The sequence below is a fragment of the Oryx dammah genome, unplaced genomic scaffold (genome assembly GCF_014754425.2).
Source record: "Oryx dammah isolate SB20612 unplaced genomic scaffold, SCBI_Odam_1.1 HiC_scaffold_18, whole genome shotgun sequence".
Lineage (NCBI taxonomy): Eukaryota > Metazoa > Chordata > Mammalia > Artiodactyla > Bovidae > Oryx > Oryx dammah.
This window is the reverse complement of record NW_024070202.1, coordinates 99517334-99535798: the sequence shown is the minus strand read 5'-3', so window position 1 is coordinate 99535798 and position 18465 is coordinate 99517334. Positions and strand designations below refer to the sequence as shown.

The following is an 18465-nucleotide window of genomic DNA, read 5'->3' as shown; positions in this document are numbered from 1 at the left end:
CCAGGGCCCCAGGCTCTCCAGGAAGGCAGACATGTTCCTCTCTGGCACCATCACTTAGTACCCAGGCCCCCCGGGGAAGCTAGTAACCTCCCTCTGCCTAGATTCCTACCCTGCAAATGTAGGTAACAGTACCTGCCCCACAGATCTGCTGTGAGGATTAACAAGGTCATGAGGATTGAAATCCATTCTTGAGTGCTCAGCTCCATGTTAGCTATTATTAGGAGTCTCGGGTTCCCTTCAAATGGAACACCCTGCCCTTGTCCCCACAAATCCTTACCACATCTCTCAAAGGTGAGATTCGTCTTCTTTGTAGCCAAGAACACCCGAGTCTGTAAGGGTCCTTTATACCAAACCCCGATGTGGGGAGAATCCCCATCTCAGCCATTCTGGGCCACTGCCATTTTTTCCACCTTCTTTGTTCTCTTCCAGCACGTCGAATGTAGACTTCAGTTCCCTGATGCAGAACAAGGTATGGCCTTGGGTTTCTTCTGTGCTTTGAGATACTTAAAAGACCCTCAAGATAACTCATGGGGCCTTCCCTGGCAGTCCAGTGGTTAAGATGCTGCCTTTTCACTGCAAGGGGTGCAGGTTTGATCCCTGCTTGGGGAATGGAGATCCTGCAAGCTGCACGGTGCAGCCAAAAAAAAAAAAAAATTATACAAAAAAAAAGGTAACTCAGAGACAGAGATGCCTGGCAGCTTGTCGAGAGCCCGGTGGCCTTCTCAGATGTGAGGGCAGAGAAGTGTTCACCTGAGCCTGGACATATGAGGCTTCGGGCAATTCTGAACCCCAGGCCTGGTTTCTGGGCTTAGCTTCACAAAGGGACAGGCTAACTAATCTTTCCTCACAGAAACCCAATAGTCAGCCATCCATGGATTCACCCTTAGGACTCCTTTCAGGAGGGGTTCATTTATAAAAATCCTACTACAAAGGGGACAGTTTAAAGTTGTCCACACACTGCTCAGCCTTGCCCCTCCCCTAGGGCTGGTCTTACATCACTTCTCACCTCAGTCCCAATGGATGGGCCTTGATCGGTCCAAACTATGGACTTGGTTGTATGCATTTTCTTTTTCATTTTCTCTGTGTTAAAATGAAGGGTTCTTCATGAGCTAATGGAGTTCTAGAAAGCCAAGCTCTCCTCTAAGGACAGAGCCATGTTTTTCCAAATTTCAAAAGCCTCTTCATATGGGGAGCTTGGCTCCAGTCAGACAGGAACCTGTGAAAAGGAGGCAGGCACAGTGAAGGTTGGCTGTCTACCACCTATTCACCCTGACTCTGCTCCCCAAGTCCCCAGGGAGGGGAGACAGGTGTGGTGCCCCCCCAGGGTGATCCAGTGGCTTCTCCAGACCCCACATCCTCCTCCTGATGGTGTGATGGTCTTTGTCCCGACAGAACCGGAATGGTGTGCCCACAGTCACCAACTCTGCCGAAACAGCAAACCTCCCAGGCAGGAAGCCGCACCCATCCCAGGTAATGGAGCGGAACCTCCTGATCCTGTTTCCTTCGTGAAGCACCCGAGCTCCCAGGGGGCACTGTTCCTGCAGCTGTGAGGGTGTCAGGCAGGCGGGCTGTCACCAGGCCACTTCAGCCACCTGTGTGTGAGGTCTGTGTGTGCCGCGGAGATGAGGCATCCCACTCACTGCTGACTTCGGCAAGTTATCCCACTGCCTAAGCCCCAGTCTCGTCAGCTTTAAAACTGAGGCTCAGTCTAGATCAGAGGTGTCCACACTACCCCTCAAAGGTGCTTCAGGGCCACTACAAATATTGTGTTCACGTATCCTGAGATTTTTAAGGCAACTGCTTTTCTGTTCCCTGATTTTCCTAGAACTTTTATCACTGAAACAAAAACGCAGAAGTAAAACAGATGTGAAAGCTGGCGTCACACTGCAACTCTTATTTATAACCCTAGATTTCAAGTTTTTGTGTTCATCAAAATCATCTCAATTATGTAACATCCGTCTCATCATAAATAAATACCATTGTTTATTGAATACCAAGCACTGTGCCACACATTTGCCCTCTAGTCTTGGCTCAAAGAGGTAGCAACTTTGAACTGCATTTTTACAGAGATGCAGAGAGATGTACCCAAGGCTTTGGAGCTAGTAAGAGGAGAACCTTGATTCAAATAGACTTTCAGTTAAAACATCGATATATGCCCATTAAATGCCGTATTTGTTTCCTCTATTGGAGGTCCATGTCAGCTTTCATTAGGACAAAGGATCATGGGAAACCACTGGACAAGAGACTCTCTGAGGTCTTCTCCAGCTCTTATAATCAAGGACTCTTTCAGGAGAATGTGGAAGCCTCCAGCCTTTTCTGGGCCCTTGTAGGAAGATGGGGCAGAGGTTATGGGCTTTGAGAATTGTGGCAGGGAGGCCTCTGCCCCCCAGTCTCCCCATGGCCTGGCCTGGTGACATTTGTACCAGGCTACTCCTAGTATCATAATGGCGCCCCACTCCAGTACTCTTGCCTGGAAAATCCCATGGATGGAGGAGCCTGGTGGGCTGCAGCCCATGGGGTTGCTAAGTTGGACACGACTGAGCGACTTCACTTTCACTTTTTACTTTCATGCATCAGAGAAGGAAATGGCAACCCACTCCAGTGTTCTTGCCTGGAGGATCCCAGGGACGGGGGAGCCTGGTGGTCTGCCATCTATGGGGTCACACAGAGTCGGACACGACTGAAGTGACTTAGCAACTCCTAGTCTCATGGACCTGGAAGGACAGAGGGGCACTGGCTTCTTAAGCCCAGAGCTGAGATCAGAGGTCAGAAACCTCTGACCCTGAAAGGCCATCACATGGACCATGCAGGGCCTGAGCAGACCAGGGCAAGGTTGAGATTTCTATGCAAATTGAAGGGGAGGAGAAAGATGGGAGGAAAAATCAATAGGCAAGAAGGAAGAAGTGAGAAAGAAGGGAGGAGAGAAACACACTTTGACTCTCTGTCCAGTGAAAGCGGGACTCTTTCTATAATACAAAGCTTATTTTTTAGTCATTTCCCAACCAGGACTGTATTATAACTCCACAGAGAATAACCATCTTCCATTTGGTACTTAAACATGAAGTGGAGAACAATCAGTTTTACTGGAATTCAAGTAAAGACAAACATAATTGTTCATATTTATAACAACAAAAATAACAATATTAATAGCTTACCATTTGTTAAATACCGAGAAGGGTTCCAAGTACTTTCTATTTACTCTTTACAACAACCTGGCAGAGAAAACTGGATTTTCCCCATTTTACAGAAGAAGAAGCTATAGTTCAGATAGGGATGCCCTAGCAGGTCAAGAGTAGAACTTGGACTGGGACCCATCTGACACCCAAACTCAAAACATTTCCGCTGCACAATGGTCTTTCATGCTTTGTGGGCCAGAAGCCCAAGATGGGTTAGAGAAGTTCACTGACTTTCCTTTGGTAGGAAAAGCCACCAGTCCTCACCCCCAGCTCCAGGAACCAGGAGCTCAAAAGAAAGTACAAGTCCCAGCATGACCAAATGATCTGCAAGTGCCTCTCTCTGAGCATCTCCTATGCCGCCACCATCGGGGGCCTGACCACCATCATCGGCACCTCCACCAGCCTCATCTTCTTGGAGCACTTCAACAAGTAAGTAATCCACTTGGTCAACAAGTATTTACAAACCATCATGTGTCAGGAACAGACCCAGATGCTAAGGATATGGCAGAAAATATAGAATCAGAGCAGCTTTTGTACCAAGGGCCAGAGAAATGATCAAGTCATTACAGTTAAATGTGATGAGAAGGGTGGGATTCTGCAAGGGTGGCTGGGATGGGTGGGGGGAATCAGTCTAGAGGGAGGAAATGCCTCCCCAAAGAGGTGGCAGTGAAAGTAGGGACCTGGAGCCTGAGCTGGAGTAAACTAGACAAAGGGAGATCTTCCAGACAAAACAGTATAAGAGGCTCAGAGGCAAGAGGGCAGAGAAAATAAAGACAATGGCAGAGGGCGAAAGGAGGCCAGGGAGGTGGATGCGCAGACCACACGGGGCCTCACAAGGCCCATGAAGGAACTTGGACTTCATCCGAAAAAGCTGAGAGAACCTTTGAAGAATTATAGGCAGGGAGTGAGGTGATCACATTCACAGTTTTGAAAATGCATTCTGGATCTGGATGTTAAAAATGGACAACGGAATTTGGGAAGGAAAAGGCAGGAAGACAATCCAGGCTGCTGCTGCCAGAGACCGGACAGGACTGATGGTGGCCTGGATAACAGTGGGAGGAGAAACGGCCCGATCTGAGTGAGCTTCTGAGGTCGGATTAGGAAAAGCCTGGGAGAGGGGAAGCCCTGGACTCATTTTCAGAGTTGGGGCTTCAGCAGCTGGGGAAACAGAGCTGTCCTTGACCTACACCAGGGTAAAGATGAGGAAATGCTGATAGAGAAGTGGACATGTCCGGGTGGACATGTCCCTGAATTTCAAGAGCCATTTTTAGGCTAAAGACAGAGATGTGGAGTCGGGGTGGCCACCAGACTCACAAGGGCCTCATGTGGGTTTCAATGTCCTGCTGTCAGTGAACAAGTGGCCCTACATTTGCCTTCTGCACCGGGCCCCACAGAGTCGATGGCAGCTAGTCCGAGTGACTTGCATATGGGAACTGAAGCCCTAAGAGTGACGGAGATTACCCAGGGAGAACACAGAGTAAGGAGATCAGGGGCATAAACATTAAGCACAAACATTTAGGGACTTCCCTGTTGGTCCAGTGATTAAGACTCTGCCTTGCAATGCAGGGGACAGGTTCTAGCTCTGATTGGGCAACTAATATCCCACATGCCTCAGAGCAATGAACCCACACACCACGGCTCAAGAGTACAGGCACCGCAATGAGAGAGCCCCCGTGCTGCAATTAAGACCTGACACAGCCAAATAATAAACAAGTAAATACTGTTTTAGAAAAACATTTAAATTAGACTAGAAAAGAGAGAATAAAACAGTATCAGACAGAGAAGAGGAAAATCTAGTGTCATTCTACCCAAAGGAAGAAAGTGGTCCATATTGTTTACAGTTGTTGAATGACCAGGCAAAGCAAGGACAAAAATGTATCCATTAGATTTGACGATATGGAGGTTACTGGTGGTCTAGGCAAGAACAAGTCGGTCAAGTGACCTGAAAAGAAGCCAAATTTCAGTCGTTTGAGGAGTAAGATGGAAATGAGGAAATGCAGAGTTGGCTGTGAAGGGAAGGGGAGCGACGGAGTGGTAATAAAGGGAGGGTGAAGCATGGGAAGTAGCTGGGGAGACAATGGAAATCGTCACAGACTTGACTTTCTGGGCTCCAAAATCACTGCAGATGGTGACTGCAGCCATGAAATTAAGACGCTTGCTCCTTGGAAGAAAGGCAATGACAAACCTAGACAGAGACATTACTTTGCTGACAAAGGTCCATACGTCAAAGCTATGGTTTTTCCAGTAGTCATGTGCAGATATGAGAGTTACACCATAAAGAAAGCTGAGCACTGAAGAATTGATGCTTTTGAACTGTGGTGTTGGAGAAGACTCTTGAGAGTCCCTTGGACTGCAAGGGGATCAAACCAGTCAATCCTAAAGGAAATCAATCCTGAATAGTCACTGGAAGGACTGATGCTGAAACTGAAGCTCCAGCACTCTGGCCACCTGACAATCTGTGAAGAGCCAACTCATTGGAAAAGACCCTGATGCTGGGAAAGACTGAAGGTAGGAAGAGAAGGGGAAGACAGAGGCCAAGATGGTTGGATGGCATCACCAACTCAGTGGACATGAGTTTGAGCAAGCTCCGGGAGATGGTGAAGAACAGGGAAGACTGGCGTGCTGCAGTCCATGGGGTCACAAAGAGCTGGACATGACTGACTGACGAAACAGGGTCAAGAATGGGCTGTTAAGATGAAAGACGTGTAAGCACTGATAGGAATGATCCAGATGAGAGAATAGTTAAACCCTCGAGAGAGGGGATGGCTGACAGGGTGATGGCACTGAGAAAACAAGAGGGGGTGGAGAGTTGGAGAGTTCTCTCCCAAGCAGGGAGAGAGGAAGGATAATGGAGGAAAACGAGGAAGGAGATGGGAGGAGGAAGGATCGAGCAAAGCTTAAGACCTAACTCCCCAGGACCTGAGCTCTTCACACCATAGTACTCTGCCTGAGCTCTGAGTTTCTGCCCTTCTGGTTTAGTTTCTGGGACAATTCCTATTCCTTTAGGCTATGTCTTGGGTGGTAAATTTATCAGAATCTTTACATAAATTAAGAAGAAACAGATCTGAGTGATTCTCCAGAGTGCGACGTGTATACACTTCCATGATATCAATTTTGGTTGCTTGGATGCCGTTTTAGCTTATTTCATAATTCTTGGCTGGGCTCAGTACAGCTGCAGCTGTCAAGTGACTTCTTGATAATATATTACCATATTTTTATCATTAGCTGTTCTGTTAACTCTGCTGTATGTCTTCTTAAGGACCATTTAGCTTACTAGCTCCCAAAATACTACATGGAAATCTACCTTTTCTAACCACTGACCTGGTTCTTTCCCTTCCAGCCAGTATCCAGCTGCAGAAGTGGTCAACTTTGGCACCTGGTTCCTCTTCAGCTTCCCCATCTCCCTCATCATGTTGGTGGTCAGTTGGTTCTGGATGCACTGGCTGTTCCTCGGCTGCAAGTGAGTCCTAGGGCCCTGAGAGCAAGGCTCTCCCATCCATCCAGGGCCATGGGGACACTCACCTGGGAGCTGCCAAGTAACCATCAAGGAAGCCCAGAAGAGAAGGCAGTGGAGTAGACAAGGACTCAGGCATTGTGTTTTCTAGATACTCCAAACTCACACGGACTTTGCACTTCTCTGTGAGCTCTATGATGGAGTGTTCTTAAGGTCAACCGACTGGTTAGAGGAAGGGCTGGATTCATAAAAGGTCTGAATGGGAGAGTAGCTAATGTAGTTTCATGGAGAGTAATTTGAACCAATTTCTAAAGAAATGACTCCAAGTAGAAGCTGCCTTAGGCTTAATTTTATAGACGTGACTGATTTATACTTAATAGTTGTATGAAATATGCTCATATCACTCAAAATAACATTAGACATTCCTCTTGCAATACTATTTCTAATATTAATCTACTTAGCCAGCTTTCCATTACTGATGCTTGCTCCAAATTTGATCAGTTTCAAACACATAAAGGAAAGACATATCTGATGTTTTACTATTAGTCCAGGGGACCCAACTTTCCCACTGCTCAGGGAATGTTCTCTAAGCTGAGCTTTTTTAAAAAAATAACTCAAGAGACAATTGTCAAATCAATGACAACTGTGTACTTCTATGCTCCCAGTATTGCTAGTTGAAAACTAATACCCACGTTCACCCCAAACAACCCTGTCTCTAGACAGACAGACAGACAAACACACACACATACACACACTCTTACATGTGCTTGCAAAAAATAAATATATAAGCATCTACATACATAGGCCACATCACAATGATTCTCATTTATGTAAAGGATGAGTGTGTAGGGACTTCCCTGGAAGTCCAGTGGCTAAGACTCTGCGCTTCCAATGCAGGGGGCACAGGTTTGATTCTAGTTCAGAATAGAACAGGATCCCACAAACCACACGGTGCAGCCTAATTAGGTAATTTAAAAACCCAACTGGGAATGGGGGAAAGATGAGAGTGTGGAAACAACCAAACATAAATACCCTCACACAAGTCCATGAGACATGACTTCACATTTCTATAGGAGATTCACCTGGGAAGCCTGGGAGAAGGCTGCTGAGGGGCTGTGTTAACTTGCAGATGAAGTCACATGATAGGCGGGACGAGGGGAGAGAAGAACCATCACAGCCAGCCAGTAGTTTGTGTTCGCTTACGACTTGCTCTCCACTTGCTTTCAGAAGTGGCCTTCATTCCTCTGCTCATTCTTCCTTTCTCAGTTTTAAAGAGACCTGCTCTCTGAGTAAGAAGAAGAAGACCAAAAGGGAGGAGTTATCAGAGAAGAGGATCCAAGAGGAATATGAGAAGCTGGGAGCCATTACGTAAGAATCAGCCCTTCACCCTTTTTCTCTTTCCCCAGGAGAAAATCACAGCAGGTAAAGTACGCAAAGAAGCAGCCTTGTTCTCGGTGGCCTCCTGAGCTGGGGGAGTTTTCCTCAAGTACAAATAGAGGTGCTATTTAATGCCAAAGTCAAGCTGGCCCCCAGGCCCTAGGGGCCACCCTTCCCCATTGCAGTATTCCAAGTGGTTGAGCAGAAGCTGCGTCTCAGGTCTCCAGTCCTGGAACCCTGATCGCAAGAGCATCCCGAAGCAAAGGGAGGAGGCCAACAGAAAAGTCCCAGTTCCTGAAGGAGGTCTTCCTGTTTTCTCTTCTAGCTACCCGGAAATGGTCACTGGATTCTTCTTCGTCCTGATGACCGTCCTGTGGTTTACTCGGGAGCCTGGCTTTGTTCCTGGTTGGGATTCCTTCTTTGAAAAGTAAATGATACCATCTCTGTGAACAACCGCCTCACCCGAACTCTTCAGGCAGTACCCACCAGGGTCCCCTCCTAGACTCTTAGGGATAGTCAGGAACCAAGGAAGCACTCTGTCCTCTTAAAAATTCCCCTTTCTTAGGGAAGTTGCAGTGCAGACTCAGGAAGAAGATAGTCTTTGGAGTGTGCCTCCGGGGTTGGGGTCAGGAACTGCCACTTACCATCCACATGACTCTGGTCTTGTTACTTAAGTGCTTGTTTCAAGAGGTAAAGCAGAAAATGTAGAGTAAACACCGCCTGTAAAGGCTCTGGTCGCAGTGGCCGAGGTGTGTCCTGCCCCCATATTCCCGAGGGCCAGGGCCACAGGCCACAAGCTCTCAGTGCCAGCTTGTGACCCTCACAGTAAAGAGAACGCCTCCTTTTCTCTTCTCCTCTATCTAAAATAACTCCTGCTCACTCCTTCCAACAGGTCCATAAATTCACACTAAGACATCTACCCTAGCCAGGCCCTGCCTCCAGATATTAAGTCCACCAGTGGATGGCATGGGAGCAGCTGGCCAGAAGGCAGGCTGAGGTCCCTACTAGACTAGGTGCCCTGGAAAGGCACCACGTTCAGACAGGCTGTCCCAGGCCCAGTGTGACCCCTGGGCCTCCTGACTCTCCTCCCCAGCTCTGCTTGTCTCTGGCAGGAAGGGCTATCGCACCGATGCCACGGTCTCTGTCTTCCTTGGCTTCCTCCTCTTCCTGATTCCAGCGAAGAAGCCTTGCTTCGGGAAAAAGAGAGATGGTGAGAGGAGTTCAAGGGAAGAGTCGGGGCTGGCTCCAGTCAAATAATGGTCTAAGTTCAGAATTTCTGGAAGGAGCCTTACCAAAGCCCTTCTGACTCCTCCTGGCGTAGCAGAGTATCCTCTCGTTCAACAACGAGACCCCTGTCTCCGCGAGTCACACCAGGAGGGTTCATCTGGCTCTGCCTCCCTGTCATCTAGGGGACGACCGGGGGCCCTCGCTGGGCATGGAACCCATCATCACGTGGAAGGACTTCCAGAAGACGATGCCCTGGGAGATCGTCATTCTGGTGGGAGGAGGCTATGCCCTGGCTTCTGGCAGCAAGGTAACCCTTGAGTCGTCTTATTGGGCCAAGTAGTTTTCAGTATGTAAATTATGTAAAGCCAGTCCTTATGGTTCTGGGAGGGAAGATTCAAAGGTGCTAAGCGGTGAATGTTCACCCAAGTCGCTGGGAAGGGAAGCCAGGAATGGACATCGTGTCCCACCCAGAAATGGCACTACTAAATGGCACTACTGGGAGCAGAGTTAGCGTCCCAGCACACAGGCATTCCACACCTCGGGTATGGGCCCACCCCGCTGCAGGCAAGAGAAGTACTGGACTTTGTAGCCATCTCCTTTTGGGGATCTGACAGTGGTGACAGCTCTAAGGGCCCAGAGATGCCCCAGACTGATCCCTCAGTCTGTATGCCTATCCTGAGGCCCTTTGGAGAATGTATGCTAAAGCGGGTGTAGATGCCCCCCGGTTTCCTGAGTGGGAGGATTTGGGATGAGATCTTTTAAAGGGGGCTGGTGGAAAAGAGTTGATTTTCCTAACCCTTTCCTGAAGTAAACAACCGTTAATAATCAGGTTAAGGTTCTCACTGTTTGCTCCCTCTGTCTTCTCTATGTGTTTAACACCTTAACCCATTCTCAATGTGGCTCAGTTTTGACTGCCCCTTGTGTGGGCCTCAGTGCTATCTGCATCAGTAGTAAGGTCCCTGGGTCCTCCACTTGGAAGGAACCGTGGAGGACAGTGTGTCCCCTAGCCCACCCAGGAGAGACTTCTTCCCTCCAGGACACCTTAGGCGACAGGGGACAGCCCCGCACAGCCAGCAGAGAAGTCACTCTTGACTTTGAGCTCAGGTCTTCTGGATGTCTTCCTCTCCTTGGTCTGGCTTTCTTCTCAGGAACCCTCTCCTCAGTGATAATTATTAAAACAATAAAGACACTTACTATGTTCCCCTAGATCATGCTTCCTTCCAACTAAAACTCCCCAGTTCCTTTAACCATTGTTCATAGTAGTGACCCCTGACCACACTGGTCTTTCTCCTTAGGACTCACTACACTTTGCCTTTGATCAAACACAGTCCAGGGATGGTCAGTCTACTGCAGAGTAGAGCAGTTATTAACAATAACTCAAGCCCCATCCTTTGTTTTATGGAAGCTTTTACAAGGCTTCATTGCACTCGTGTCAATGCTTACACTGAAACCACAGTCAACTAATACCCTTCGTTCTTTTCATTGTTAGCCATTATTAAGCTTTAAGTCCTTCAGTCACTTTTGTATATATGCTTTCAATATTTCTGACTCCAAGTTCATAATATCATATTTATCCTTGTTGAATTTCAGTGGTTAGTTTTGGCCACTGAGCCCAGCCTGGCAAGATTTTTTTTTTTTTTTACTAAAATTGTACATGTACAGATGGTATGGCTATAAAACCTACTCACTCTACTACTTTAATAATTAATTTAGATACATTATGTGTGATTTCTCCTGAATCTGAAATAATTTCAGAGTCTTAACATTAGTGAGAAAAATTCAATAAAAATGTTTTCATCCCAAGGATTTAAAAAATAAAGGTTTCTTTTACTGTGTTTTTTTCCCCTAACTTTACAGTCTAATCTATCAGTTTATTTCAAATTATAGTATAAGCTAGTTCTTCTGGAAAAAAAAATTGCCCTTATTTCACTTTACTTACAAGTACTATTGGATAACATGATAAATACATACTCCAATTCTTTATAAAACCTACTGCTCACACTCAGCTAACTTCTCTGCCTCCTCTGTCTGTCTGGTGAGCACAGTTTTGAGTGTCACAAGCAATGGAAATTACAGAGGTTCCAGGCACTGCACCCACCATTAACTGAGGTAGTCCTCACATATTGCATTTACAGCTCTGTCAGTGGAGGAAAAAAAAAAAAAAAAAAGAGGACGTGCTCAAGGTAAAAATGGCTACATGAGAGAATTCTGAAGCCCTTTGGTTATCAGTTGTCTATGAGCGTGCCATGAAGTGGCCCAGGTGCTGTGGAGATGAAATGAGCTTTTGATGAACTTGGAGAAGAGAAAGAGTGGCCTGCTGACAACATAGTGAGGCCATCCTTAATAGCAGAATATGAGGAAGGCCCACAGTTTGAGAAATCCTAAAATGTCTCACCCTGTTTCTTGCCCTAGTCCTCATTTCTTTATTGCCTTTGCAGTCTGGAGGGTGAACAGGAAAAGTCAGAGCATGTCAACTAGAGAAGGGAGAGGAGGGAGGGTGGGAGAGCTGGAGTGTGCATACGGCAACCTGGGGTTTTTTAAGAACATAAACTCAATTGTGCCCTTCATTTTTAGGGGATGGGGAGAGCCCTCATCATTGGCAGATGAACATCTTCCAACCAAATGAATTGCTCCAAGTGGAAATATTCGTTTATTTGAGTTGATGTGTGTAGGTGTTGCTAATGGAAAAGGTTCAAGCCTTTCTTTCATATTGACAAGACGTATGGGCAGATGGTAGATCCCGATGTCAGCTGTGATGAGACCTGAACCTAACGCAGGCTGAGGCTGAATGACCATTTCCGGGCTAGTGAGGTGGCACCTTTGCCACGACATGGAATTCCTCTCTCCCTCATTGCTCACGTAAAATTTCTAATGCCCAGCCCTGCCTACTCAGGCCCCAAAGACCAGAGGAAAAGTTACTATCCAAACATGGTGATAATTTGTTCCCTTTCATGGGTGATAACAGAAATAGATTTCAAAAGCAGGAATAAGGATTACACTTGGCGACCTGTGCAAAGGGCAGTGTTGAGTGAACGGACAGCATGACGCTGTCGGAGGCTGGAGAAAGAGTAGCGGGTGTGAAGCTGAGCAGCCCATCACCCCCAAGGTCTCCAATCCCTGCCAAGTCGCCAGAGCGCCGAGGAGGATCGCAGCAAGTGGAGGCTCTCCGTGCCCTGTGACAACGACTGACCAGGCGCGACTAAATGTGCAATCAATAAGGAAAAAAAAAAGAGAATCTGTTGAGACCCTTGTGGTCCAGTGGCTAAGACTCCACACTCCCAGTGCAGGGGGCTCAGGTTTGATCCTTGGCCAGGGAACTAGATCCCGCATGCTGCAACTAAGACCCAGCACAGCTAAATAAATAAATATTTAAAAAATAATAATAATAATTTGCTGGGCTACAAAGTGACTTAATCATAAAAAAAAAACCAGGAATGCCTGTGGATCCAGCCTGCCTAAAAATAGGGAGGCAAACTAGACGGCTCCTGGTGGTCCTGTCCAGCCCCCACCATCCCTGACCTTCTGGAGGCTGAGTGCCATTCTCTCCTCACTGCATCACCTTGTCTCCCTGCAGACCTCCGGCCTCTCCACGTGGATCGGGCAGCAGATGCTGTCTCTCAGCAGCCTCCCGCCGTGGGCTGTCACCCTGCTGGCATGCATCCTGGTGTCCATTGTCACAGAGTTTGTGAGCAACCCAGCCACCATCACCATCTTCCTGCCCATCGTGTGCAGTCTGGTGAGTAGAGCAGGGCTCTGAGATGTCCAGTAACTGATAAGTAAATAGATAATAAAAGCAAGAGCTCTAGAAACCCTTTCCCAAAAGTCTAGGCTTAGTTTAGGGGCAGTTCTGAATGGAAACAAGAATGGACAAGATAACTGTAAAACCCTAGGATTCTAATACCCCACAATCACCATCCATCTTCCTCTCCTATGGAAGTGAAGTGAAAGTCACTCAGTCGTGTCCAATTCTTTGTGACCCCATGGACTATACAGTCCATGGAATTCTCCAGGCCAGAATATTGGAGTGAGTAGCCTTTCCCTTCTCCAGGGATGAGACCCACAGGAGGGCAGGAGAAATAGCTACAGAAAATGGAGACAAAAATGTTCCCAGAAGTACTCTCAGCTGCAGAGACCAAAACCACAGCTCGGTCATCATCGCCTCCACCCAGCTTCTCTGTCCAGGAGATTCTGAGAATTATGAGCAATGTCAGCCTCATTCCTGGGTCTCAGAACAATTTGTGATTAATGGAGTAGGTGTTTGCACAGTTGGATGGTGGGGGTGGAGCCCCTGGCAGATCTCGGCCTGGCTAAGGAGCCCCAGAGGTGATCCACCAAACACAATGCTGCCTCCATCCCATTCTGTGAGGTGGAGCCTGTAAGATGAAGGCTCTTCCTCATCACCAACAAGATAGTATCTTCCTACTCTATCAGCCCCAAACTCCTCCCACTCAGCCACTCTCTGCTCACTGCTCCCTCCAACTTCTCCCTCTCATCAGCCTGCCTATGTGAGTGCAGGAATGCACTTAAAACGTGGTACCATTGAGGGTAAGACCACAGGTTCCCACAGGTTCAAGTCCCACATAAGGCATTTATCATAACTTGGGGAAAGAAAAAAAAAAACCCTTAGTTCTGCACGCCAAGAGCGAGAAATGTCTACTTCGATCAACGCAACTTGTTCATGAGATTTGTATTGCAAGAATTTCTCAGCTGAAGCATCAAATTTTAAAAGTACTCCCTTAGACCAGCACCAAGAAATGAAACATCCCTTCTAGTAGGGAGGCAACTTGGAGTCCATGTTTCCATGGGGAGTGAGTGAGCAGCAGGGACCCATCCAAGGAGCCCGGGACTCCGTAATTTTGAGGGCGTGGTTTACCTGTCCGTCGCACATGGTATCCAGTCAAGGGCAGCTAACACTCAGCCATCATTTAGACACACTCGTGATGGTAAGCATGGCAAATGCAAGTCTAACCTCCATGCTAATGTTTCTGTGAATTCTCTGTTCTAGTCTGAAACGCTGCAAATAAATCCACTCTACACCCTGATCCCGGTCACCATGTGCATCTCCTTTGCAGTGATGCTGCCAGTGGGCAATCCCCCCAACGCCATTGTCTTCAGCTACGGGCACTGCCAGATTAAAGATATGGTGAGTCGTGGGTGGCCTCTTCCCACCAGGCCCACCTGCCATGAAGACAGGGATGACTGGCCCTATATAGCTTTCTAAAGTTTATTGTTTTATAAGCAGTACCCCTGATCTGTCATAGCTCAGCCCCAGGGTGGCAGAAAGAATGGTTCTGGTGAAAGGTTTTTCTTTGGTCCACAAGCACCAAGAGTAGCAATCATGTGCTCTCCCCAGCCCTAATCTGGGAAAAGAGTGGGAACGTAGACAAAAAAGGCTGGGACCAACCCGGGGTGTGACCCACTCTGGAAGCCGAGAGCTTGTTCTGGTCTTTGCTTAGTTTCTGCACTGAATGGTGGGGATGTTGGCCCAGAGTTGCTGGCTTATTCATAAAAGGTTAAGTGTGAGACACTTTATGAACTGAGGGTGAAAGATACTTTGTAAGAACAAGATTCTCCTCCCTGTCCAACCCTCTCCCCAAGCAAGAAACCCCCAAAGCAACTACCGTAAAATGAAGCACCCATAGCTCATTTCTTAGTTTTCAGCGAGGCTCATGAAACACGCCTTGGAGGGGACACTTTGCGGCTGGTTTTAGTGTGGGGCCACCCTCCAGCCCTCAGCCTGTGCTCACTGCTGTGCTTCTCGACTCCCAGGGCTGATCAGGTTGGGGAGGGAGGAACCCCTCATACAGGTAACTGGGCCCGGCCGACTGAAACGGCCCATCCTCCCTTGCTGGGGGCTAGTTTTTCACTCCAATCCAAACTAGATCTTGGCAGCTCTGTAAATATCAAATGGAGGAAAGGAAGAAAGAGCTTCAGGCTGGGAGCAGATATTCAGATCCTCTCTACTCTCAAAATGATCATCCGAGTCATCTGAATTACCTCGGGAAGGGGGTCACAGCCACCCCTCCCCCCTCCACCCCAAGATCTTACTGCACAGCCCCATCCACTCCTGCTGAGCTCCATGACTCTCCTGTCCCCTTGACCTGCCCCTGCACCCTCGATCCTGCTCCCTCTGCCGAGTGCTCCCACCACTCACCCCCAGCCTTTACCCTGGAATCAAGGGACCAGAGCCAGTCACTTTTAGAGGCACCAGATGACGAGCAGTGAGCCGGTCCTGGGTCCTAGCCCCAGCCAGGGCACTGACTCAAGACTTCACTTTCCTCATCTGCTAAGTGAGCAGGTTCAGCCCAGATGCTCTGTGTGGTCCCTCTCAGCTCTAAATGACCTTCATTTAGCTCCTTTAGAACCCGCTTCCTCTTACCCGCTGGGAAACATGGGCAGTTCTCCAGGCCGAAAGGTTCAGGGGGACGGGATGATTCATGTACAAGGCTTGGGCCAGAAGGCAGAAGGGGGACTCATCGAGTCATCAACCATTTCCTCACATTCACTTTTCCCTCGCAACCTGCCCAACCCAGTCCCGGTTAGTGGACTTGTGGTGACTCGCTGCGCACTTGGGTCATCACCCACTAGGATGCCAGCCCTCCTTAGTGGACACTTTCCCAGACGGCCCTGGCTCTGCCGTCCTTCTTCCCCCACGTCCCCCTTCCACCTGGGCGCGTCAGTGCCACGACAGAAACGAAGCGGTCAGAGCTTTGGCAGTGACGTTCCCCCAGGAGCAAGCAGCAAAGGCCCCACGCCCCAGCCAGGGCGCTGTCTGTTGCCTTTCTGCGGAAGGGCTGGTGCAGGCGGCTGACCTTTACCCAGTTGAAGCCAAGGACACTACTTCCTTAGCTGTTCCTTGTGGGGAAAAGGCAAGTCACAAAACACAGGCGCTTCTGGGAGGCCCCCACTGTGAAGGCACAGTGACGGCTCTGAGGCTTCAGCTTTGACGAGCTCCCCTATCTCAGTGAACACATTTCCCAGTCACGTAGCTGCTTCCGTGCAACCTAACATTCCAAGATCTGGCGTCCCAAGCACACACCGCCTAGGCCTCCACGCAGTAGTGAGCGCGCTACAAAAGGAGAGATGATGCCAACGGCCGTCTCCCAGCCCCAAGTCCTTCCTGTCCACTGGTCCTCTACAGGCCTGTGCCCGCTGTAAGGCACCACTAGAGTACCAGGGGGCAGTGACGGGAACAAGTCAGGGCCATGCAGGGGGGCGGGGGTCATGTCAGGAGGAGAGGCTCAGGCGGGGGGCACCCGGGCACTTGTGCTGTCTGCTCACAGCGACCGCGGGCTGTGCGCCCTGCTGCTTGTGCCCTGCAGGTGAAAGCTGGTCTGGGGGTCAATGTCATTGGCCTGGTGACAGTGATGGTGGCCATCAATACGTGGGGAATAAGCCTCTTCGACCTCAACACGTTTCCTGCCTGGGCCAAGGTCAGTAATATCACTGATCAGGCCTGACCCCTGTGGGCGAACGGCCCGACCCCAGGAGCGACCAGCACCCGGCAGAGGCTGACCAACAGGCTGAGAGGACCACCAGGAGCACAGGACCCCCTCAGAAGATTCCTCCGTCTTCCACCTCCGGTGACGTGCAGAGCGCCTCCAAGCACAAGGCACAGGCCCAGACGTCAGTGTCTTCCGCTCTGCCCTCCTTCCTCAGCGCCGCAGTGGAAGGAAACCTAAAACCCTTCCCCCTCCCTTGTAGCCTGTCTCCCCAACCAGCTCGTTCTGAAAGCCGGCAAGAGACAAAAGTCTGTCTTCGTTGCCCCTCAGAGGCTAAGCCTCACAAACTGACCAGTCCCCCTGGGTTTGATGTTATTCTTAAATCCTCAGTCCCGTTTAGGAATAGAAGAAAACCCAAATCATGCTACCAAGTGCAGAGAGTGAAACCAGCGTCATCTCCTCTTCAGGGGAAAAGTCTCACCCAGAACCTGAGACCTGACGTCGGCTCCTTTCTCCCAGGTGTTTCTCGCCAAGCTCTCCCCACAAAAGGGCAGTTCTTAGGGAGGCCTCTTTGTGGCCATCAGTACTCTTTTATCACTCCACTTTTAAGTATCTCTCTTCAATGGCTTCTCTATACCGTGGCACCAAATCCCTGCAAAGAAACAGTGTCCCCTGCAGAATGAGGCTGGTGCTGTTCTCTGTCAAAGGAAAAGGAGGCAGAAAGAAGACACACTGAGATCAGTGTCTCTCTCTCCACTCAGCACTAACCATCAATACCACTGTGCTGGTTAAGCGTTGGGAGGAAGGAAAAACCTTCATAGTTCGTACCTGTCTTACTGAAGCTGAAACTAAGGCCACAGCACTATTAATGATATGTCGATGGGTTTTCTTCAGAAGGCAATGAGTAGTTCGTCCCCAAGAAGATAAGCACAGTTGATGAGCCCCTGGACGGGAGGGGAGATGTCTTATGTCTCTTAAAGTCTCCAGCAACTTATATGGTACGGTAAACTGTGTGCCTGTCTGCTCAATAAATGTCTTCCTTGAAATGACTCTGAAGTCCAGGCCTCTTCCTTCTTCCCGAACTGCACCCCTATCCCCATGACAGAAGTCTTTGCCACAGGACTGAATGTTGCTCCCAACCCCTCCAGCATGACACATTTCAGATTTTTACCATCAACTACTTCCCTGGTGGCTCAGAGGTTAAAGCGTCTGCCCCCAATGCGGGAGACCAGGTTCGATCCCTGGGTCGGGAAGATTCCCTGGAGAAGGAAATGGTAACCCACTCCAGTATTCTTGCCTGGAAAATCCCATGGATGGAGAAGCCTGGTAGGCTACAGTCCATGGGGTCGCAAAGAGTCGGACACGACTGAGTGACTTCACTCACTTCACTTGCTAAATACACCTTATGGGAAAAGGAGGAAACCATGGTTACAGCACTGCTTGAATTGATTTTAAGTTACTAATGACAGCAACTGCAGTTTTCCGACAATGATTTACCAATAAAGTCACTATTAGTTTATCATATATCTGTAAGTTACAAAGTTTCTTTTGTGCCAGTCAAAAACCTGCACCAGGTTTAACCAGGAATATTACTGCTGCTTCCAGTTAGTGTAGGCCAAATTATCTGGCCACTTACAAAAGTGAATGAGCCCAAATGAAATACCAATGTTAGGTACATCTGAGGAACCAGCTGGTCTGTATGGCTGGTCTGAGGAACCAGCATCGCTACCGGTCATGTTGCTTTGAAATATTTCTGAGTTAGGATGTCACTCCTATTGTCAGGGTAGCC

At 48.7% G+C, this 18465-nt stretch overlaps 1 protein-coding gene across 1 annotated transcript in view; it reads left to right on the top strand.

The window, feature by feature from the left end:
- Positions 1-17725, top strand: part of SLC13A4 (solute carrier family 13 member 4) — a 43670-nt gene extending 25945 nt beyond the window's left edge. Inside the window, exons 6-16 of the mRNA XM_040259949.1 lie at positions 430-469; positions 1393-1470; positions 3421-3605; positions 6517-6636; positions 7897-7998; positions 8333-8434; positions 9120-9217; positions 9417-9541; positions 12809-12970; positions 14240-14377; positions 16557-17725. Coding sequence (XP_040115883.1) covers positions 430-469; positions 1393-1470; positions 3421-3605; positions 6517-6636; positions 7897-7998; positions 8333-8434; positions 9120-9217; positions 9417-9541; positions 12809-12970; positions 14240-14377; positions 16557-16694 — 1288 coding nt within the window. The 3' untranslated portion in view covers positions 16695-17725. The remainder of the gene's footprint in view (positions 1-429; positions 470-1392; positions 1471-3420; positions 3606-6516; positions 6637-7896; positions 7999-8332; positions 8435-9119; positions 9218-9416; positions 9542-12808; positions 12971-14239; positions 14378-16556) is intronic.
- The last annotated feature ends 740 nt before the right edge of the window (positions 17726-18465 follow it).